The 24,458-nt window shown below is 34.2% G+C and overlaps 1 protein-coding gene across 1 annotated transcript in view; it reads left to right on the top strand.

Moving 5' to 3' along the window:
* Positions 1 to 24,458, top strand: part of LOC118195192 (uncharacterized) — a 456,481-nt gene that overhangs the window by 411,954 nt on the left and 20,069 nt on the right. The window contains exon 13 of the mRNA XM_085816481.1: positions 9,992 to 10,029. Within this exon, the coding sequence (XP_085672607.1) occupies positions 9,992 to 10,029 (38 nt within the window). The remainder of the gene's footprint in view (positions 1 to 9,991; positions 10,030 to 24,458) is intronic.

Genomic DNA, 24,458 nt, shown 5'->3' with positions numbered 1-24,458 from the left:
AGAACTTTGTTTCCTAAACTCAAAACTTTTCAGTATCTTAAAGACAGTGAAATGAGCAATAAATAACATAAAAGAATACAAAAAACAAAACATTCTGAAAAGCAAAGTATAATTAATGATATTCTATCTTATATTTTCAAGAGAAAAAAATTACAATGAAATAAGCTATATCCCTTAACACAAACATTAATTATCCTAATAAAAAAAATTAACCAACTTTCCGTTGAAGAAAAAAAAATCATGCTAAACTTTTCAATATCTTACAAATAGTGAAATAAGCAAAAACTAACATGAAAGAAACTAAAGAAAACAAGAAATTCCGCGCAGAATTTTACTCTGCGGAACAACTTTATCAAAAAAAATCAATAAAAATGTATTGTATATATAAAATTGACAATGAAATATGCCAAAAACAGTGACATAAGAAATACGATGCCAAACCCATATTTCTAAAAGAATGAAACTATTCAAAATGATGGGATTTTATCAAAAGTCTATCAACAAAAATCACATTTTTAAAGATGTGAGATGTGAGAAGTGTACTCGGAAGCTTCATTTAAATTTTTTTTAAATACAAAATATTATCGTTTTCACAAAATTCTTTTTGTGAAATCTGTCACAAGGATGAAAGTTTAACGTGTCCAAAAATAAACTATACATTTTTAAAAATAAACTTTTTTTAGAAAAAATCCCGTTGAAAAGATGTTAAGCTCACTTTGTTAAATAAATTCGTATTGAATCGATTTATTGAAATACGAAATTTATTTAAGTTCGTAAAATAGCCAAGTGCCTACGTTTCATGACGATGTGAAAATGGAGTGTGTAGAGTAAAATCTCGCTTTCCTATAGCCCATTATGTCTCAAAATGACGCGATTTCGTCACAAAACATAAAATCCAAAAAAAATTCTAATTCGAATTTCGAAAAAAATCGCTTCGAGGTGCACTGGCTCTTGTCTAGATGCACCTATGTAACAAATTTCGTAGCCGTGGATCTATTAGCTTAGGCGCAACGCAAACGAAAGACACAGACAGTCTCTTTCTTTTATTATACGTATGTATAGATATATTCTGTATGTATGTGTAATACAAATTATATATTGTGTTGGCATTTATTTTACATATATATATTCTATATATATGTAATTATATACATATATAAATTTAAATTAAATAATAACAAATTAGACACACACATATATAGTATATATGTAATGAAGCAATAGACTTAGAAGTACTGTTGCTGTAGAAGTACTGATTGCGCAGAACGTAAACTGCATAGAATGTTGAAATGTAGACTCATAATGAATAAATAGGAAACTAACAGCCGATGCAGATTAAATCCTCATTTTTAGTCCAATAAGCATATTGCAGTCGCAAACAGCTTGGCACACTACTTGCGCCTAATCCAAAAAAAATAAATCCAAAAATAAATCCTTATGATATATTTTTAATATATCATAATTATCGTAATGCTTATGATATATTTTTAATATATCATAAGCATTACGTAAAACCTATTATGTGGATTGATCTAAAAATAACGCTGTCCAGAAAAAAGCATTACTATTTTTAGAGTAGAGAGGAGGAATTAAGGGGTTATTGCTAGCTTAAATTATAATTTTGATTTACATATTTTTTGTAAGTATAATTTAAAGAAAACGCAGGAATTGTTTAGAAGATAAGTCATTGAAAATGGTAGCAGATGTACCTTCTGCGCCACTGTCTTTTCTGTTAGAGCAAAGTACCTGTGCGATCAATTCAGATATTAGTTCTCGTTGAAATTAACCCACTTTCATTTTTATGATGTCATTGTTCCAAAAGAAACCATGTCTCAATGTATTTTTAATCTGAAACAATCCTACAATTTTCTCTTAGGGTCGATACAAATCTCTTCGCTATAATGTCAATAAAGAATATTCCAGCTATTTAAACCTCACAATTCTTGATTGAAACAAGGATTCAGTGAAAGAGAAACTTCATCTTTCAAACGCAAATTCCGGAATCCAGGTTTCTCGAATCAACAGAGCGGAATATTGTTTTTTCCTGTGTTTGTCCGGCTTTTCAATACCATTGCAACAGGCGAAATAACCAAAACTAAGACATTCTTTTTACTCCGAGGAAATAAGCAAACTAAGAAAAATCCTGGTAACCACTTTTGGAATGTTTACTTGTCATAATCGGTAAGACAGCCAAATACGATATAAAGAATTGTGAGGCCTTTTAGAAAAAAAAGACAGATATCTTTATCTGGATTATTTTCCCAGTTTATGCAATGGGTAAAAGCAAGAAAAAATTATTGTAGCACTTTTTTGCTGACAAAGAATGGATTAGATGAGAATGGAAGCTTATTAAAAGGACGTTTTATGAAATAGATATCAAGTCGCTTAATGAGATTCCATAAACAAATGTAAATCAAGGCAATTTTTACCAAGCAAACTCAAAGAACCAAGAGTAAAATTTTATAACAATTATATTATTAAAATCTCGTTTGTAAATACAAATCCAAAAAATCTGCTGTGTACACCACATGACTTTCTTGTACGGAATATTAAATTATACGCATTTTTTCTCGCATTTCATTTAAACTTATTGGATTGAATTAAATCTACTTCGCTTACAGCGCATAAACCTCAGTAGAATAAATGTACGACATTCTGGCGCTAGGTTCACTTAACAGTATTATATTTCGTTCATATTATAACTCAGAATGCACAAAATTTACATCATTTAAGAATTATCTAATCGTTGCCCCATGTTCTATTCAAATATTATAATAAAGCTAGAACGATGTATAAAAGAAATTAAACAAGCAAAACAAAAAAGAAACAGTTTTTCACAGACGATTGAGTATAAATAAAAACTCAAAACATCTGTATTAAAAATTACGAAGTAAATCTTAAACACTTATTTCCTCGAAACACTTCCAGACAGAAGATTTAATTCGCAATAATAAATGAAGGCGTTATCTTTGTTGTTGCGAAGCTAAGTTTCTCTAGATTGGCAACAAATCCACTAACCTGCTGTTTCAAATGTAAACAAGCAATGGCCGCGATCAAAAAAATTATTAGGTTTAGCGCCACTTAAACAACTTTAAAATTGTTGATAATTCTAAACATATTGCATAGAGAATTACTAAAAGCATAAAACCCTTAACCGGAAGATAAGAACAACATAATTCAATCATTTTTAAAGCAAAAAATGTGCAATTTACAAACATATAAGAGTAAAGAAACTGAGATTACTGAGCCGAGTAACAGAGGGGATATATATATAAATATATTTATATATGTTTGGTACGGCCGATTGCAACCAAAATACGAGGTGCACATCTACATGTTATAGCAGTCCTATATACAAAATTTCAACGTTCTGAGGCTACTCGTTTTTCAGTTATGCGAGATACGTACATACGTTCGTACAGACGCCACGAAAAATTCTTTTCAGAATTCATTTTAAAGCAGTTTTATAATTTTTTTGGAGGAAACGAGTCTTTTATTCTGTCCTTACGTACAGATATCACGCAAAAACATCGTTAAATTGCATTCGATAGCGGTCAAAATGGATATTTTCGTTGAAATATGCTGCCTGAAATTTTCGCGATTACAATACTTCCTTTTTACTTGGTACAAGGAAGTAAAAAAACAGATATCTTTATTTGGATTATTTTACCAGTTTATACAATGCTTAAGCATGAAAAAATTATTGTAGCGCTTGTTTTGCTGGCAAAAAAGGGATTAGATGAGGGTGGAAGCTTATTAAAAGGACGTTTTATGAAATAGATATCGAGTCGCTTGATGAGATTCCATAAACTAATGTAAATCAAGGCAATTTTTTCCAGGCAAACTCAAAGAACCAACAGTAGAAGTATCTACAAATCGTCGCATGACGATAACATCGCAGATATGCTTTTTTCAGACATGCTTTTCGCAGACATTCTTTAATAACTGTAAATTTATATTCCCATAATGTTTGTGAGCGCAAGATGGAAAGAAGGATAATTTTTACTTTCATATTTTTTCATTAACTAATAAATTTTTGCTGAGAAAATAAGAAGGAAACTTAAGCATAGAAAATCAATGCAACTTATAGCACTTAATGGAATTTTAAACCGACATAGTTAGCTAACAAAGGCCATTAATAAATAATTTTTGTAATGCTTTTACGGGTAATTTTTCATGAAAAGTATAAGCTATAAGTTGCATTTAATTATCTATGCTTAAGTTTCCTTCTTACTTTTTCAGCAAAAATTTATTAGTTATTTAAAAAATTGTGAAAGTAAAAATTATCCTTCTTTACATCTTGCGCTCACAAATCATTATGGGAATATCCATTTCCAATTATTAAAACCTGAAAAAAAATGTCTGCGATGTTATCGTCATACGATGATTTGTAGATACTTCATTTTTTACCACGATATTTTCAACGACGATGTTTTTAAACTGCGAAGTTTTTGAACCGCTTTATTTTCGACGACGATGTTTTGTACCACGATGTTTTAGAACTGCGATGTTTTCTCTTTGCGATGTTTTCTCCCACGATGTTTTGTAGCACGACGTTTTCTCCTTGCGTTGTTTTCTCCGCGACGTTTTCGTCTGCGATGTTTTTGCCGCGATGTTATCGGCGGACACCAAACAGAAGCAGTATTTAAGCTGCGTTTCAGATGTTCCAAAGCAGTAGTAGCGGAATTAGTTCCAATGTTTATGCTGCGAATTTAAAATTAGCTCTCTTGTTCGGTGTTCGACACCTTTCAATTTATACTGATATTTCTCAGCTCGGTTTTGTTGTGTGCAGTCGATTTACTCTTAGTTAAGCTAAGCAGCCAGTCATTAGATTATCTTAATTTAGTATTGAATTGTTACATTCTTATTTTCTGTGTAACCACAACTGGTGGTAATTTTTGAGCCGGAAATGCGTGAATCTGTTTTAATTTAGATTTAAATAAAAAGGTTATTTGAATCTTTAATCTGCAATATTTATTCTTAAAGACATAGCGAGAATTTTCTACTTTGTCTTCGACATAGGATTTATGAGTGTATGTCCCCAAAGAATACACGAAAGGCTCTAAAAGCCGGAAATTAAAAGGAACTAAAAATATCATTACGTATGCGCCAATCTTACGGGATCTCATAAACCCACTGGTTTAAAATTCATCTTTCCAAAGAGAATTTACTCTAACCACATGCGCTTCTCTAAAAAACGATCCCTTTAGATAAAATCAGAAGCAATCATTATTCAAAGCTGAAGGTAAAAAATTAATGAAACACGTCAAATTTTACATAAATAAATCTTAAAACTTCCAAAGATTAAAGCATATTTCGCCGTAGTAGGCAAATGAATTTCTTTGAATTTGTACACAAAAATCGATGCAGATGTTCGTAATCCTAAACTGATGAGAAATTTCAAAATGTCTGTAACTGTAAGGGTATCTGAAAAGAAAAGCACGTTTTTCCCCTTTTTGAAGTGAAGTTTCTACGACAGTATAAAATAAAAAAAAGAAAATGATCTTCCAGGCTTCCTCCACAAAATCTTGAATTCTAAATTTATACTCTCAGCAACTACACCTCAATATTACTATTTCGTGACTTTCAGAACTTTGGAACTGAGAAACGCTTTTCTGACACCGTAACTGTAACTGTAGAAGTAAAGCAATAGTTTTGGGTTGAAGTTTTCAGACTTTTTTTTTAAGTCATAAAAATTTTTCTGTATTAGACAGAAAAATTTTTATGTGAGTTCTGTCTAGAAACTGAATTCAGGTTGGTTAAATTATTTTTGAAATTTCGCTGAAATCTTGAAACACAGTTCGTGAATTCACAAGACTATGTTGGGCTGGAATTCTTATGGAGATCATATCTTAATACGACAACCTTTAAATTTTTTATAGAGACCTGCGCTAGTGCTGAAAATTGCCTGAATATTCCTGTATACTGATTATCTTTCTCCATATAGAACAATAAAATTTACAGACAAATAAATTTTAAAACATTTTCAGAAAACATTCCTTTCAACTAAATGTTTTATGTATCAATAAATTTGCCTTTCGAGTTTAATATCGATACTGTAAACAGAATAAGTATGAAAAATATCTGATGTGGATAACACATGAATTCCTTGTACAGCCTATTAAAATTAGACACATTTTTTCCTGCACTTCATTTAAACTTATTTCCCCGATTTTCATTAGAGATATATTTCTAATTCAGTCGATTCAGTTCTTACTTCGCGGCAAGGCAAAAATACATCAAAACTTAAACAATCTTCATTAAAAACTGTAAAATAAAATACAGAAAACATAAAGCACCAAACGCAGTTGAAAACAGTTATTTTTTTAAAAATTAAAATTAGAGTTTCTGCGCAAAAACAATCAACTCGGCTAGCGAGCAGGAAGACAGAATTTCCAGTGCACAAAACTGAAAGTTAACATTTGGTACCACTGTGCTCAAAGACACTGAAGTTTGTGCAGCAACTGACTTTACTCTACTGAGAGTTTCAAATGCAAACAAATGGTAACGTATTTGGAATGCTTTAGGAACATATGCTATGGTAAATATTAAAAATATTCCAGCTTGCAATATGTTTGGTACATTCTACAAATAGTCCTCGAAAATAAAAAATAGAATAAGCATGGAGTATTCCAAATCACTTGCGAATGTTCCAGGAATGTTGTAGGATATGTGGAATGAAAATGCAATATTTCAGGAATATTACGATAATACACTGGTTATCATAAATTAAGGGAAAAACACAAAAATCACGATTACTGAAAACGTTACATGTAGAATTTAATGAAACTTACCCACAATATACAACACATAGTAAGGTATCAAATAACATGAAAAGAAATTACCAGAGAAATATGGTAGTATAGAAATTAGCACATGTATAAAAAGAACAAATCGAAGGTGTCAGTTTGCTATAGGAAAAGTACCTTCAATATGGAATATGATCGCCTCTAGAAGCAATACAGCACCTGCAGCGATGTGTGATGCTTTCAATTATGCGGTCTATCAGTTCCATAGCAAGCGAGAGCCATTGCTCTTGCAAAGCAGTTGCAAGCGCGAGAACGGTTTGAGGGGACGGATTGAGAGCAGCTAGACGTCTCTCTAAAGCATCCCAAACGTGCTCGATAGGATTCAAGTCCGGGAATCGAGCTGGCCACGCCATGCGCATAATTGTTTCCTGTTGAAGATAATCATCTATGAAGCGAGCCCTGTGTGGTCTTGCGTTGTTGTCCTGTAACAGGAAAGCATCACCTATTGCACCCGCATATATGGGTTCACATAAACATCAAGGATGTCATCTCTATAAATCTGAGCATTCACGGTTCCCCTTGGAAAGACATAGAGGTCTGTGCGTCCACCCAAAAAGATGCCACCCCAAACACAGACACTGCCCCTTCCGTATGCATCTCTTTCACGGATGTTTGATGGATGATAACGGGTTCTAGGTTCTCTCCATATCAAATAACGCCTACTATCGCTTTCTAGACTAAACCTGGCCTCATTAAACCTTGACTCACTAAACCTGGACCGCCCTCCATTGATCAGGCATCCAGTGGACATGCTGTCGTGCCCACTGAAAACAATCCCTCTATGGCGTGACTTGAGCGGCACACAAATGGCTGGTCGCCTCGCATACAGACCACCTTCGTGAAGCCTTCTACGCACGGTTGACGTTTCAACATTTAAAACAAAATTCTTTTGTTTTAAATGTTCTATTTGACATCCCTTATCCTGAACTATCTTTCGACACCACAATTTCCAGGATAATAATGCCTTTTGAAGTGGCAGACGAGATATTCTATCCCATTCCTCCCGAACAGCTTTCCAGAGTCCTGTTAGGGTTTTGGGACAACGTTTGGATAATGCAGTTTTTAAAAGTCCGAAAGCACAACAATCCATGGGTGACACTTCCGGAGATTTAGTAGGGATATCAGTGAAGGGTATGGCCTTGATATCAGTTTTTTGTTCCATTTCTTTTAGGAAATTTACAGTGGATTTTGACGTGTGACTGCTAGCTTTGTCCTGATGGAGTCTCTCAGATGGATGGCGCTGTGGATAAAGCGATGGTATTCCATTCAGAAAAATTGGCGATAAAATATGTTCCTGATAGTATTTGGAGTTAATCTTGATATTTTTTTGCACTCACTTTATTAAATTTATTATTAAATTTATTATTATTAAATTTATTATTTTTACTCTCTTTAACTTGCCATTATAAGAAAAACCAGCAACAATCATGAATCCCTTAGGAAAACTTTCTTTCGATTCTTTGAACCATGTACTTAAATTTTTTTTCTCCCCTTTTATGATAATAAATGGTTCTTTTATTCCTACAATCATTTAAATACACCCATGCTTCATCTATTGTGACAATTGTTTTCCGTTTTTTTTTTTTTTTTTTTTTTTTTTTTTTTTTTTTTTTGTATAAGTGTTTTTCATATAGAATTCTGCAGCGTGTCCTGGGTTGAGCGATATGCTTTGGAAGAAGACGATGCACATTGCGTTTTTTTCGCTTTCTTAAGATTTAAATCAACGCTTATAATTTTTTTACAGTAGACACCGAGCATTTTAATCATTTTGAAACTGTCCTTTGACTAGGGGGATTTTCTTTTAACATTAAACAACGTACCTTTGCAATAGTCGAGGATGTTCGTTTTTTCCTTGGATACTTGTTTGGAATTTTTGTTCCACTTGGGGGTCCAATTTGACTTTTTTTCCTTTCTTGTTGATGATATTACCTATCGAAGCTTTAGATATCACAAAACCATGACTCTCACATCGTTTTTGGATAACGGAGTATGCATATTTCTCTTCGGAAAGAGCGTAAATGTAGCCTTCGAACCACTGCTTTGTTAAATTCGCCATTTTGAATAAAAACAAAACTTTTAAGCCACAGACGATAACTTTGACTTTATTTACATAAATTTTAAATTTGTTTTATTTTAAAATGTAATAGATTGATTAAATTAAGCTATAATTCGATGAAACAGTTTCAATATTTCTTACATTTTAACTTCTTGTAGTCCTCCTTGAAAATGTAGTTAAAGAAAATTACTCAGATAACAAGAAATATGGAAATTATGAAAGTTTACAGTCAAGATAAAACCGTCTTTAAATGTGTTTTACTCAAAACTGTATTTTTTAAATTTGATGACCAATGTATTTCGGAAACTAAAGGCATGATTTAAAACTAAGCAAAACCAAAGGGGGTAATCTATAATTTTAATAAAACTCAACATTTGCACGTAGTTCGTATATTGTAGAAAGACGTAGTTTTTTCTTCCTCTCGAGCAAAAGACTTTTTCAAAGGAGGGAAAAGCGGCAGATGCGTTTGTATGAAAATCAGTTGGTGAAACAAAGAGGAAAAGTGTATAGTGCCATCTGTGGAGGAAGTTAGAAGTATAAAAAACTAAGATATTAAATTTTTAAAGCGATAGGACGAACTGAATTGAACTTAACGTCCTCAATTAAAAAAGTTAAGTTTCTGAGAATAGAAAAGTCATCAAGGAAATCTATTTCACCAAATGAAGAAACTTTGCGTATTTTATCTGAAGCTTAATCTTGAATGATTGATATAAACTGGCAAGAGAATAAAAATAAGTGTAGAAACAGAAAGATTCATCTGATGTTACGGATTTATTTCCGTTTTATATATTGTTTGGTTACATATAGCCATTTACGTATTTTTCGTATTTCAGAAAACCAAACATTAATGCATTCTTCTAGTTATAAAAGGAATAAATTTTTACTGAAATTTTGTTTCTAATATCTTATTTTCCAAGAAAATGTAACAGTAATCTTATTTTATAATGGTTTGGTGAGGTAACATATTTATTCAAATAACTTCTAAAAGATATATTCAGACATAAATTTTACTTCTGAAATGGAACTCAAATAGTATTAACTTTTGCATGAATAAATTACGCTTCAAAGTATTTCGTATATCTTTACTATTTTGCTTAAAAGTGAAATCAAGTATTTTATTTTTCAGCACTCGTCGAGGAAAAGATAACAGACAACGGAAAAAAGGTAAAAGTTTAAATGCATATATTTTTACATGATTTACATATATTTTTAACACACGAAAGAAATGAATATGTGTTAAATGTTAAAAAATATTTTGCTAAAATTTTAAGGAAGGAATTTTTGAAAAATTCTTATCCTAATATAAAATTCCTCTAATTTTGAGGAAAAATATTTTTAAAGTTTACTAATTTTTTAAAATCATTTTCATAATTATGGAATTTATTATTATATAATGTCCTGATTTTCGCAAAATATATTTATTATACAGGAGGGTTATGATTAAAGTTACCCTTTCTAGACCTACGTGTGTGTGTGTGATTATGGCAAAGGCTCGAGGACTATCTGCCTAAGGGAAGGGATGCCTTCGTGGAGGACTTTCTAAGGGAAACTGGCTCGTATACACGGTACACATGGGGAAAACCACGAAAACGCCCATGCAGCCAGCCCGTTCGTTTGATTCGAACCTCATTCTAGACCTACGTATAGCCCGTTCTGTTCTGTTCGTTGAAATTTGGTATATGTACACTGCGAAAAAAAAATAGAACAGTTCCTGTATATCCCGTTCCTACTGGGGCGATTGACGAGATTCAAATTGCGTTCTTCATGTCTCGAAAGCGCGACTTAAGATATATATTACATTTATATATATTCTAACATAGGTATTTTGACACAAAATCGGATTTTTTCTGAAATAACATATCAATTTTTTTTCCATATTTCGATTCTACGACTCAAATTATGCCTAGGTATTAAATTTTGTCATTTTGGGGGGAGAAATTTAAAACTATGCTACTTACCGTTAGATAAAGCATCCTTACAAATGGTCCTAAAATAAATGTGTGAAAAGGTCCTGCATTCTTTGGCTTTTCAAAAAGTAAAATCTGCATTACAGGAAAGTCTCGGTCCCACCAGCAGCCGTGCGGTGAAATCACTGAACACTGGTAGTTCAGTCCAGGGCTGGAATCCCAGCGAACGGGCTGGCTGCATGGCCGCTTTCGTATTTCTCCATGTGTAACGTGCATCTGAGTCAGTTTCCCTTAGAAAGTCCTTTACGAAGGCATCCCTCTTCTTGAGCAGCCTACTGGCCAAGCAGGTAGCCAACTGCACGGATATATTAGAACGGCCAACTAAACTTCCTTGATCTCATATTAAGCGAACAACTTTGACAAATCTGCTACAAAATTGGCAAAGTAGATGGACAGAGGCAGAGGTAGGACGAAGGACATTTCGCCTACTGCCAAAAGTTAACATGGAAATAAAGACCCACTGTTCTAGCCTAACACAGTTCTTGACAGGTCATGGACCATTCCCAGTATACCTGAACAGATTCAGACTTAGGGATACTCCTTTCTGCGAATGCGGAGAGGAAGGCGACACGGACCATTATTACTTCCATTGTGTACATACAAGAACCTGGCACTTGAAGAAACCAGCGGACTGTGCCTGGACAATGTGGACGACTAACACACTCAAAAACAGAATAGCCCTTGATAAAACAGAGAAAATCTCAAGACACTGCCTAAGCAGAAACAACCGTGGATAATATTATAATGTTTTAAACGTTCAGAACTTAAAGCAGATAACCAGAATAACACTTAGTGCCTTGCAATTATCAATATGTAAAAACTGTTATTAGTATATAATATTCAACCTTGTTACTCTGGAGTCTTCCCCGCCGTGATGGTATATAATTCCGTTTGGTTCATGTCCGTGGCCGGAAGCCATTATAGCGGTGCACTCACTCACTCACTCTTGAGCAGACAGCCCTCAAATGCTTTGCCATAATCAAGTCAAATAAACCTAAATAAACCTAGAAAGTTTCGCTTTTTAAATATTACTACAGTTTCTGAGGCAGAAATAATACATTCATGGAAGCTTTAACACTGGCTATCATATAATTGTTGAAGTAATCGATTTGATGTTTACAGTAAACGTCAGGGAGCATTAATTTCCATCTCAGAAGTTTCTTCGGTTATAGATCTACCTTATTTAGATGAAACACCATGTTAAGATACAAGAATTAGCTGATAAGCTTGTAAAAACCCTCAGAATGTGCCTCTGATTTGGATATTCAAGTAAAAATCTCAGTACAACGAAAACAATGTCGAAGGGAAAATGTCTGATAATAAAAAATGGATGGGAAAATGTCTGATGAGAGATAGATAAATTGTAGACATATAGATTCTTTGGAGAGACATATATTTGAAAATTTTCCTAAAGTTAATGAAAAGCGATGTTTTTTTCAGTAAATACTTCAACCAAATTGTTACGAACCACAGACATTTCCCATTATCGTTTCCTGTATTAAGAGTTGTACTTGTCAGTGCAGAAATAAAGTGGCAGATCTGGAGCATTTTACATTAGCAAACTCTCCATTTAGACATATGGCCCAGGAATTATATAAGGGAAAGTGACTCCATCTGCAAAGAAAAAAATCTCTCTAATATAAATATGCTAATGTTATTGTGTAATGTTACTTATTCTAGTGTTAAGAAAACGTATTTTCATTTCCCATTTTTATACAAAAGATTAGTAATAAAGAGGTGTCTGTTGCGAGGCCAGAAAAGCTTCCAGGCGATAACTAATGAAATAATTTGATTTGAATGTGTAACCGATCCAACTGCAATCTAACTTCAACTCCACGAGTTGTATTTAAAATGTCTTCATATGTAATGAAGTGTAATTTCAATAACAACACGTCTTCATGTGTAATGAAGCATGATGCCCAGTTTAACCTAAATTGTTCCGCTGAGCCTTGTTTAAGCCTTAACGGCCACATAGGTGGAGTTTACCAGCCTTCTATATGTTATCATTTTCAATTTGTAATATAATTTTATTGTAACGTTTAGAAATACTTTAAATGAAACCCATTTTCAATAAATCAATTTCAAAAATCCTTGAAAATATTGCTTAAGACTTTTAAATAAAAGCATATATTGCAACATCAGTAAAAGATAATTGTAGCATTTAATAAAACAATTTCAAAAATCCTTGAAGACAATTTTGAATAAAACCGTGTATTGTAATATATGAATGAGAGCATATTTCAAAAAGAAGTTAAACTGCTTTATGCAGTTATCGTGATACAAAAACTGCGAAATATTTGCTGTAAAAATGCCTAAAATAAAGAGTTACCTGATCAATGGGTTTGCAAAGTTGCATCCAAAAATTTTACATCTTGCAAGTGGTCACATGTACTAATATTATAATCTTCGGTAGTTTCCATGTATTGGTGGATTTCTACATGTTGTGAAAATTGCCTCCAATAATTTTACATCTTGCAAGTGGCCACTAGTATCATCTGACATTATATACTCTTTGGTAGTTTCCATGTATTCGCGGACTTCTACATGTTGTGAAAATTGCCTCAAATGATTTTACATCTTGCAAGTGGTCACCAGTATTATCTGACATTATACTCTTTGGTACTTTTCCATATATTGCCGGATTTCTACATGTTGCGAAAATTGCCTCCAATAATTTTACATCTTCAAGTGGTCACCAGTATCATCTGACATTATACTATCAGGTTCAATGTTTCTTCTAACCTTCTTCGGAAACATACAATGACCTGACTAGAACAGAGAGCTTACTAAAGCTATGTTCACAAATTGTAGTAAGTAGACAGGATACCGACGAAGGGTATACAAAACCCTTTATTTTTCTTTATATACAATGACTTCCGTACTTCGGAATACAATGACCCTCCACTCGGGGTCTAACGTAAAAGATATCAAAATAAAACTAAACTCTAATTTAACTTTAGAATAATACACGTGGAAGATTGGCCTTATAATAACAGGAAGCGTATGTAGCACAGAGACTGTGAACACTACAATACGTTTAATTTATTAAGAGGATTAAAACCTCTGGCCTGGAAGGCAAATAGCAACTGCGTAACTTCTAAGGTAAGCGGCCTGCTTCGAACTCACTGCTTCCTCTCTCTTTCGCTTGGCAAAAAGGCCACACTTAAATACTTGGCGTTCGCCAGACAAACTTTGCATAAAATCCTTCACGCTTATAATTCTGGCCGGAAGTAGAAAATAAGAAGTGATAGTAAAGATTTAAAATAAAATAAACGTTCGTAAAACTTAAGATCCTTACATACTTCCCGCCAGAGTTAATTAGTTTGAAACTGAGGTCTAAAACGACCTTGTTGAAAACTTTTAGCTCTAGAAACTAACGCGAGGCCAACCTTTTACAAAAAATGCTTCGCTAGAAACTAGAAAATTTAAAAGAAAGAAATTTGTTACAATAGCAGCTCCCAGGATCTACAACAATCTTTTTTTTTTTCATCTGTACTGCATCTAACCAGGAGCTTTATTCAATTCTGGTTCCTTCCAGAGATCTGGAAGGAAAACTAGTTTAATGAAATGTTACAGAATGACATTGCAAATAACATATAGAATATACTTCTCTTAACATTCTTATTTCATTCATGACTATTTTAATTATCTCTCCCCGTGCTCTCTGACATGTGTTGTAAAAGAACACCAAACACGAATGTGTTTCTGTCTACGTGTGCCACACTTCCTCCTACAATCAAAACACTAACGTGTTAAAATTCAACATAACGAGACCTCTTAACACACCCTACTTTCAACTCTAAACCCTGAGGTACTATTCTAAAAGTGGCTAACTCTAAAGTGTAGCGTCAGAGAGCCTAACTACATCTTTCAACCTTTACCACATATTCGTCATGATTTTAATCTTTACAGTCACACGAATAACAAATTTTTAACATTACTTTCACTTTTATCATATCACGGTATTTCTTAAAATTTAAAATAACACTTCACATGTATATAAGAACATATCAACATGCCGTTAATTTTACACATTTGAAAACATACATTAGTAGTACATTGTTAACTTCTATTCTTTTCAAAGCAAGTGCCAATTCTTTCTACATTGAAATAATACTACATTTCAAAAAGTCTTTCAGACTAAAACTTCTTTCTTGCTAGAATGTTTTAAATAAAATTTATACAATAACTTTTTACAAGATTTAAGTCTTTACACAACGCTATTATACATCAACTTTAGTTTTACGCACGAGTAATTTAAAAACATAATAAGAAAATCGGTCACAACTCATTTCTCGCCCTTTTGGCGATAAAGGTAGACCTCGCATGAGGTAAAACTTCTTGAAATCTGCCACTTGCAGTAAGAATGAAAGATTAACTTAAGTTTGCAAAGTAACATAAAATTTTACTTATCTTTGTAATATTCGGACATCCTTTTCTGGGCCCAGTCTTTAAAGGTATAGCAGATAGTAGCTTGGTTGATCCTCCTTTTTGTACGGGCTCGCCCTTCAGTGCTTTCCTCTGGAAGCTTTCGTTTTTCACCAGTACGGCCACCCTTGAACACCTTCCTTTTGTCCTCTGCTTGTGGTCTTGGCCGTTTGAAGGCAGCTGGTCTTGGTGGAACCGGGAAACTTCTGTCGTGATCCTGCTTGGACCTCGTTGTTGGCCGTTCAAATTTTTCTTGTACTTTTTCCTCCGCCGCTGATGGCCCTTCCGCAGTTCGGCGACTTTTGCTGCGGAGAGTTCTGTCGGATGAGTCGATCTTCCGTTTTAAAGCCGGGTTATAGTTGCTGTCATTTCTCCTGGTCCTCTTCACATACGTCGTCCTTCTCCCTTCTTCATTCTGGGGGTGTTCGTGAACTCTGTTTTCTGTACGGTGGAACGGCTTCTTTTTCTTTTTACCTTCAATTTTTCCGCGGGGCAATTTTCTTTTCACTTGCTTCTGTCTCTCATTGGCTTGCCCTTGTACTTGTCGTTTTCCCACCTCTGGAACTTGTACCTGCAGTGTCTGCCGTGCCGGATCCTGCAAAAGATCTGAAAAGATTTGCATTTTATTACGATCGAAGTAGGGCTTAATTTGATCAATATTTGCGGAACAGGTTTCACCATTTCTGGCCTTTAACACTACAACAGCGTGAGTTATTTTTTCTATAACATATGGTCCTTCAAATCGTGGAAAAAATTTGGCAGTTTTATCTTCTGGTGCTGAAGAAAGTGAATGTTTAATTTTTAGTACTTCATCCCCTACTTTATAAGTTACTCCCCGTCGTTTCAAGTCATAATACAATTTTTGTTTTCTCTGTGCTACTTCAGTATTCTTCTTTGCCTCCTTAATTACTTTTTCTATATCACCCATTTTAAATTCTGGGGCTCTTTGTTGCACATAAAATAATTTATCTAACGGTGTTATAATCTTTCTGCCTAGAAATAACTCAGCAGGAGTTTTTCCCGTTGTATCATGTTTTGCGGTCCTAAGGGCGAAAGCAAATTCATTGACATAGTTATCCCAGCTTTTATGAAAATTTGTAACATAACTACGGATAATTTTCACTATATTTCTGTTGACCCGTTCCGCTATATTTGATTGCGGCCGATACGGGACCATTTTTAAATGACGTATGCCCAGTTTTTGGCACATGTCTTCAAATATATTACTTACAAATTGAGGACCATTATCCGATATAACTTTTAGGGGCGCCCCGTATTTTAAAATATATTTATTTAAAATAGAATCGGTAACTAATTTCGCGGAGGCTCGTTTTAAGGGAACAATTTCGGTCCATTTACTAAAATGATCAACCATAACAAGGAGATAGCGACTTTTGTTTAACTGACTTTTTGGGAAAGGGCCCAATAAATCGATGCCGATTATTTCATTTGGAAATTCGGATTTAATACTATTTAGAAACCCGGCCGGGCGGAAATTAATATAATTAACGGCTTGACATGTTGGGCAGGACTGGACATACGCCCTTGTTAACTTTTGCAGTTCAGGAAAGTAGACTGCCTCGCGTACGCGTTGGATAGTTTTTCGAATACCAGCATGAGAAGCTAAAGGGCTGTCATGGAGCTCTTGCAGGATATTTAATCTAAGACTAGCTGGGATAACAGGTCGAAATTCGTTGTTGGAATTCGTAGTTTTTGTATAAAATAATAGACCATCTATTAGTTCGTAATGGGCCGCCCTATTTCTTATCGCCACAATATCTTGGTGGCTAAAATTTTCAGGATCCTTCAAATACTCATAAATACTTCCAAACTCAGGATCCTTACCCAGTTCGGTTATTACAGTTTCTCGGGAATTTATTGTACACGCTGTCAGCATTGAAACTTTTACGGTATTACCCTGTTCGTCTAATTTAATTCGTGATAGGGCATCTGCTACGATATTTTCCTTTCCGGGGGTATGCTTGATTACCAGATTATATTCTTGTAGCTTGAGTGCCCATCTTATTAACCTTGGGGATAAATTTTTCCCTGAGTACAATCTAGCTACCGCCGCATGATCAGAATATACTGTTATCGGCGCCTTTCCAAAATAGACTTGGAACTTTTGCACTGCTAACAGAACTGCAAGTGCCTCTCTCTCGGTCGCGGAATAGTTTCTTTGTGTTTGATTTAAAGTTCGGCTAAAAAATGCCACGGGCTGCTGATTTTGCGAAAGTACCGCTCCTACCGCATAATCCGAAGCATCCGCTGAAATTTCTAAATTTTCATCCTTTTCAGGAAATTTCAACACAGGGGCTTGCGTTAATGCTTGTTTTAATTTTTCGAAAGCACTATTGGCTTCGGCCGTCCACGAGAATCTTGCCTTTTTCCTTTTTAATTTTAACAATGGCTCAGCGATAGCCGCAAAATCTTTTATAAAGGACCTATAATATGAACAAAGTCCTAGAAAAGAAGAGAGCTTCTTTGCCGTGTTTGGAGTCGGATACTTTTGTACAGCGATTATTTTTGATTCATCTGTCTCGATCCCTTTTTGCGATATTTTGTAACCTAAATATTTTAATTCAGGGGCTGCAAATTTGCACTTTTCGACATTAACTTTTAGACCGGCCTCATTTAATAAAGAAAACACCTGTCTTAAATCCTGTATATGTTGGTCGAGATTATCACTAGTAATAATGATATCGTCTAAATAGATAAATGTGGACTTTCCAAGAACAGGTCTTAACACAATGTCCATGCATCGCTGAAATGTTGCTGGGGCGCTTGAAAGGCCAAAACGGCATACGCAAAAATGCATAAGTGCCAGACTTGGTTATAAAAGCAGTCTTAGGCACGTCCTCAGGCCTGACCCCTATTTGAAAATAACCATTCGTTAAGTCTAAAGTCGTCATAAATTTGGTTGATTTTATGTTCCTTAAAATTTCTTCTATGATCGGTAACGGATATACCGGATATTTCGTTATGGAATTTAATTTACGGTAATCAATAGCGAATCTCCACCTTTTTGGATGCTCCAAAGGATAATCATTATTTTTCTTACATAAAACCACCGGGCTAGCATAACTACTTGAGATGGGCGTTATGATCTTTTTACGTAGCATATCGGTAATATGCCATTCTATAATTTTTTCCTTATTCTTTTCATACCGGTATGGTTTTTGACGAACCGGCAATGCATCTCCGGTGTCAATACTATGGTTAGTAACCTGAGTAAATCCTGGAATATCACTAAATAAGGAAGCAAATTCACTTACCACTTGTCGGATTCTATCTTGCTCGTCATTAGGCAGGTGGTCAAGATTTAACCTTGGCGGTTCAACCTTTTCTACACGCACTGGTTTCATTGTCAGCCTAAGGGACGCTTCATTAAAATCCAGTGTAGCTTGTGCGTCTGAAAGAAAGTCTATTCCTAGGATTAAATGTGCTTGCAAATTCTTTACTATAAAAAACATCACCTTTACTTGTTCGTCCTTGATACGGATATATAAAGGTACTTTACCTACGCACTTACATTCTTTTCCTTGCGCCGCTAATACTGTCGTATTATCCGCATTATATATGCGGTATTTGCGAAAATACTTTCTAAAAAAGACTTCTGCCACACAGGAACACTGCGCGCCGGTATCCAGGAGTGCGGTAGCCGGGATATTATTTACCAACACTTCAATCTTCGGAAGAGTCAAATTTTTCACCATTACTGTATTTAACTTGAAGGAAGAGGGGTTTTCGTAGCCTTCGGATTTCCGCACCCTCTCGTCAGCAGAAATCCGTTTTAGTTTAAATTATTTTTCCTTTCCGTGCTTTCCTTCTTTTTCCCCTGGCCTTGAGACTTTTTTCCTGGATTGCTATTGAACTGTCGACGTTCGCCGGCTGTTTTTGAATGCTCGGGTTTCCTTGCCCACTGATTCGCTTTTTCTCCGTAGCCGTATGCTTGAGTTTGCTGTAGTCTTGGCGTACCAAATTGGTTTCGCTGTTGATACTGGCGTCTTCTTTCGACGTCCGCCGTTCTTCTACTTTCAAACTGGATTGCTAGCTCAAATAATTTTTCCAGTGTAGTCGGATTTCTCAATTCAATAAAGTCTTGCACTTGGGGTAGTAACCTCGGCAAAATCACTTGAATTATTTCAGGATCCGGACGGTTTCCATACAAGAGCTTGAAAACGTGAATTTTTCTTAAAATAAAGCTCGAGAGGTTTTCCATTCTTTGTTGATATATACTGAAAAGTTCTGTTTCTAATTTCGCACGATCCCTTACAACAGGGAAGGCTTTTAGTAGGGCAGTCTTGAAATTTTCGTAAGTATAGGTGGGACTTCCTGCTTGACCCAAGAGACTTCTGCCGATACATTTGAACCAGTTAAGCGCTTGGCCCCTCAAAGCGCTGGTAGCTAAGGTAACTTTTTGAAACTCGTGCACGGGGTAGAGCATGAAGTGGTCATCCATTTTTTCCAAAAAACTGGTTACCGGTGAGTTTCCATTAAATGTTGCTTCTGGTTTCATCGAAGCGCGCATGGTCTGGACGATGTACCCAAATCCTTCCAGGGCGGCAGCTGGCATTTCTAGATTCTGAGCCCTTTCTGCAGGCAGCACAGGTTCTTCTTGAAACTCGGCCATGGTTATTCTTCTACGTTGGGCGCCACTATCAGGTTCAATGTTTCTTCTAACCTTCTTCGGAAACATACAATGACCTGACTAGAACAGAGAGCTTACTAAAGCTATGTTCACTAACGGTAGTAAGTAGACAGGATACCGACGAAGGGTATACAAAACCCTTTATTTTTCTTTATATACAATGACTTCCGTACTTCGGAATACAATGACCCTCCACTCGGGATCTAACGTAAAAGATATCAAAATAAAACTAAACTCTAATTTAACTTTAGAATAATACACGTGGAAGATTGGCCTTATAATAACAAGAAGCGTATGTAGCACAGAGACTGTGAACACTACAATACGTTTAATTTATTAAGAGGATTAAAACCTCTGGCCTGGAAGGCAAATAGCAACTGCGTAACTTCTAAGGTAAGCGGCCTGCTTCGAACTCACTGCTTCCTCTCTCTTTCGCTTGGCAAAAAGGCCACACTTAAATACTTGGCGTTCGCCAGACAAACTTTGCATAAAATCCTTCACGCTTATAATTCTGGCCGGAAGTAGAAAATAAGAAGTGATAGTAAAGATTTAAAATAAAATAAACGTTAGTAAAACTTAAGATCCTTACAATACTCTTTGGTAGTTTCCATGTATTGGCGGACTTCTACATGTTGTAAAAATTGCCTCGAATGATTTTACATCTTGCAAGTGGTCACCAGTATTATCTGACATTATACTCTTTGGTAGTTTCCATGTATTGCCGGATTTCTACATGTTGTGAAAATTGCCTCCAATAATTTTACATCTTTGAGTGGTCACCAGTATCATCTGACATTATACTCTTTGGTAGTTTCCAAGTATTGGCGGACTTCTACATGTTGTGAAAATTGTCTCGAATGATTTTACATTATGCAAGTGGTCACCAGTATTATCTGACATTATACTCTTTGGTAGTTTCCATGTATTGGCGGACTTCTACATGTTGTAAAAATTGCCTCAAATGATTTTACATCTTGCAAGTGGTCACCAGTATTATCTGACATTATACTCTTTGGTAGTTTTCCATATATTGCCGGATTTCTACATGTTGTGAAAATTGCCTCCAATAATTTTACATCTTTAAGTGGTCACCAGTATCATCTGACATTATACTCTTTGGTAGTTTCCATGTATTGGCGGACTTCTACATGTTGTGAAAATTGTCTCGAATGATTTTACATTATGCAAGTGGTCACCAGTATTATCTGACATTATACTCTTTGGTAGTTTCCATGTATTGGCGGACTTCTACATGTTGTGAAAATTGCCTCAAATGATTTTACATCTTGCAAGTGGTCACCAGTATTTATCTGACATTATACTCTTTGGTAGTTTTCCATATATTGCCGGATTTCTACATGTTGTGAAAATTGCCTCCAATAATTTTACATCTTCAAGTGGTCACCAGTATTATCTGACATTATACTCTTTGGTAGTTTTCCATATATTGCCGGATTTCTTCATGTTGTGAAAATTGCCTCCAATAATTTTGCATCTTGCAAGGGGTCACCAGAATCATGTGACATTATATACTCTTTGGTATTTTCCATGTATTGGCGAATTTCTACATGTTGGCCTTGAGATATAAACCATATGTACTATTCCTCTCTTATAATGTTCCAGCGCGACACCGTATTTTCAAACAGCCAACAAAACTACTGGCATAGGTTCTTTTCACGTAAGAACATGCGAAAACATTAATTACCTGTGTGCATACATGTTTCTACGTTTAGAAAACGTACATGAATTAAATGTTTGAACGTTACATAAATTTTGTAATACTAGTAATATTTTGATAAATCTGTAGATATCCTAACAGTTATTCAGTTATAAATACTTATTTTATATTCAATACATAAAGAAATTTATTCCTTCAAAATTGCCCTGCATTTTACTTTAAAGATTAATATCTCAATATGACCTCATAGAAAATATTCTGAATACTGAACTCTCCAGTTTTGCAACAGTGCTAAAACATTCTCTCGTCTTTTGCATTAGTTGTAACCTCGAAACATTCCATACAACTACAGGATAAACCTATTTCGAGAATTTCTCACTTGATTATTAACGTTAATCTAATCTTCGGTATTTATTTTTTTTTTTAATTTATTTATTTATCGTCGAAATGTTGCGGCGAACTTCCTTTGCACTGCTTATTCGTGGATTTTGAAATATTTGCATTAGTTTATCTGCTCCATTAGTTCTCTGGAGAACATAAACGATGTTAACCTAATTTATTATGAGTTTATAAACAACAGCCTTAATTGAAATAATATTAGATAAAATATTGAATAGCATGCAGTCCACTCCAAAACATCTATTAGGGAATTTCTTAGTTTCGAGGGGGGGAGAGAATGCGATCAGCCTATTATTTAGGCAGTATTTAGTTTTAATTAAGCACTTAATTTTAGTTTATGAATATAAAAATACTACTTTCTATTTAGTTTTAGTTTATGATTAGAAAAAAATTCTTTTGCTCATATATTGATACTTATTTACATTTTTATACTTTTTTGTTTAACTTATAAAACACGTTACAAAAATAATCTAAATCTAAATAAAGGTGTATATATATTTATATAGGAAGGTTTGGAAAAGAGGGAGGGAGAGGAATAATCTTTTAGCAATTGTGAAAGGGGTGAGTGACGCAAAAAAAATTGAGAACCACTGGGATATATCTTTTTGACTGATTCTCAGTCTTATTTTCTATTTTTAAGCGAATTGCTACTTCAAAAACGTATTTAAATGTTAACTCTAAATCTAAAATTAGAAATGAAAAAAATGTTTTAAATTGAGGCCTAGTTTATTATCTTTCCGCAAGCATCTAAATAATAGGTGATAATCAAAAGCGAATTTGAGAATTTTCAACATAAATGTTTGAGTTATTTTGATCAACAGTTTGCAAAATGTCGTGTAATTATTCTTTTATCATCGGCTTATGTAACATTCAAAAAGGTGTTTCAGAAACTGAAAACTATGCAGAAAAGTTCATTCGTAACTGAATTTCTTTTCCAAACGAAATATAATCATGAATTAAATTGACACAAAATTATTTGTTCATTGTATTTATTTCCATACGTACTATTCTATTTTATATATTTCTAAAAAAAATTCCTAAGCCTTTTTTTTATTCATGAATACGAAATTGAATCCAATTAAATGGCAACAGTACTGTTGTTTCATTTCGTATGCGTAACGAAAGAGAATACTTCTCTGCAGACTTCACAATTAAAGATATTCTCGATATTTAATAATCTGACTTCTTGGTGACTGAAACTAATTTATCTCGAAAACTGAATGCAAATTCCTTTTAAAAATAAAAGATAAAGTAATTCAAAACACGCATAATAATTTTGAAGTTCGCATATTTCTATTTAGATAAGATAATAATTAGTTTATGTTCTAATAATAAAACTCTTTGAAAAAATTCCTTAGAAAGCTATAAATGGCACACGTAATTTAAAGAATATATAAAATTTCTTATTGTGTAAAACAACTTTAATGAGATAGAACTTAGGCCAAATACTTCAGTTGGCCTACCAGCGGCCAAGCGGTAAAGTCTCTGAACACTAGTAGGTCAGACCGAGGTTCAAATCCCTCGAACGGGCAGGCTGCATAGCATAAATTTTCGTGGTTCCCTCCATGTTTAAGGTATACGAGGCAGTTCCCCTTAGAAAGTCCTATGCGAAAGCGTCCCTCCCTTCAGTATAGCACTTTAGGACGAAACCCGTAACTAATTATAATAAATACTCCATTGATTTAAATGTAATGTTATCAAAGGACAGCAGTGAAAAATATTACATTCATACTTTACTAACCTTTGACTGTCATACCAAAACTATTTTCAAATTTTTTTAACTAACAAACATTTTTATATTCAGTTTCCTCTAATAATGTTTTCTAAATGAAATTTTATTTTATTCATTTATGTAAATGTATGTAAATATCATGAAAATATACCACCGAACGCTTGCGAGAGAAAAGGTACATATATTTATATTAAATGCAAATACTACACATAGTGTTGTTTAACTTTTAATGCTCTGAAAGTTTAGTATTTAGAATGTTTTTTTTAATTCCTGGTTCACACATTAATATTAATTATTAATAATGTTAGTGATATTTATTAATACAGTAAGACCCCGCTTAACGCGGGGGATACGTTCCATCAAAGTAGAGCGTAATGCGAAACAGCGCTAAACGAGGCTATCTTTACATGTAAATATTGAGGTTAGGGGAAGATGGCTAGGAAATTGGTTAGGTATTAAATTTAAAAAGTATGTTTTTTTAATAAAAATAAAACCAAACATTTATTTCTTAAAGCCCAAATTAATACCACATTATTATTTCTTGCAAAAATAAAAACAAAATATAAATAACAAAACGAATATTCTTAAAAAAAAACAAATAAAATTCTCAGTCAGTCATATTTAGTTAGCCTTCCGCGTTTTCAGTGTTCTGCCTTTTTGTGACAAAAGCATCTAATGTTGTTTGCCTTTTTCTTTTGCGTTGTTCTCTTAAAAGTTCTTCATAAACGGATAGAGCAT

The sequence above is a fragment of the Stegodyphus dumicola genome, chromosome 5 (assembly GCF_044657685.1).
Source record: "Stegodyphus dumicola isolate Sdum_Otavi_A_Nest chromosome 5, ASM4465768v1".
NCBI lineage: Eukaryota > Metazoa > Arthropoda > Arachnida > Araneae > Eresidae > Stegodyphus > Stegodyphus dumicola.
Note: the sequence above shows the minus strand (reverse complement) of the source record. Positions and strands in the feature narration are given on the sequence as shown.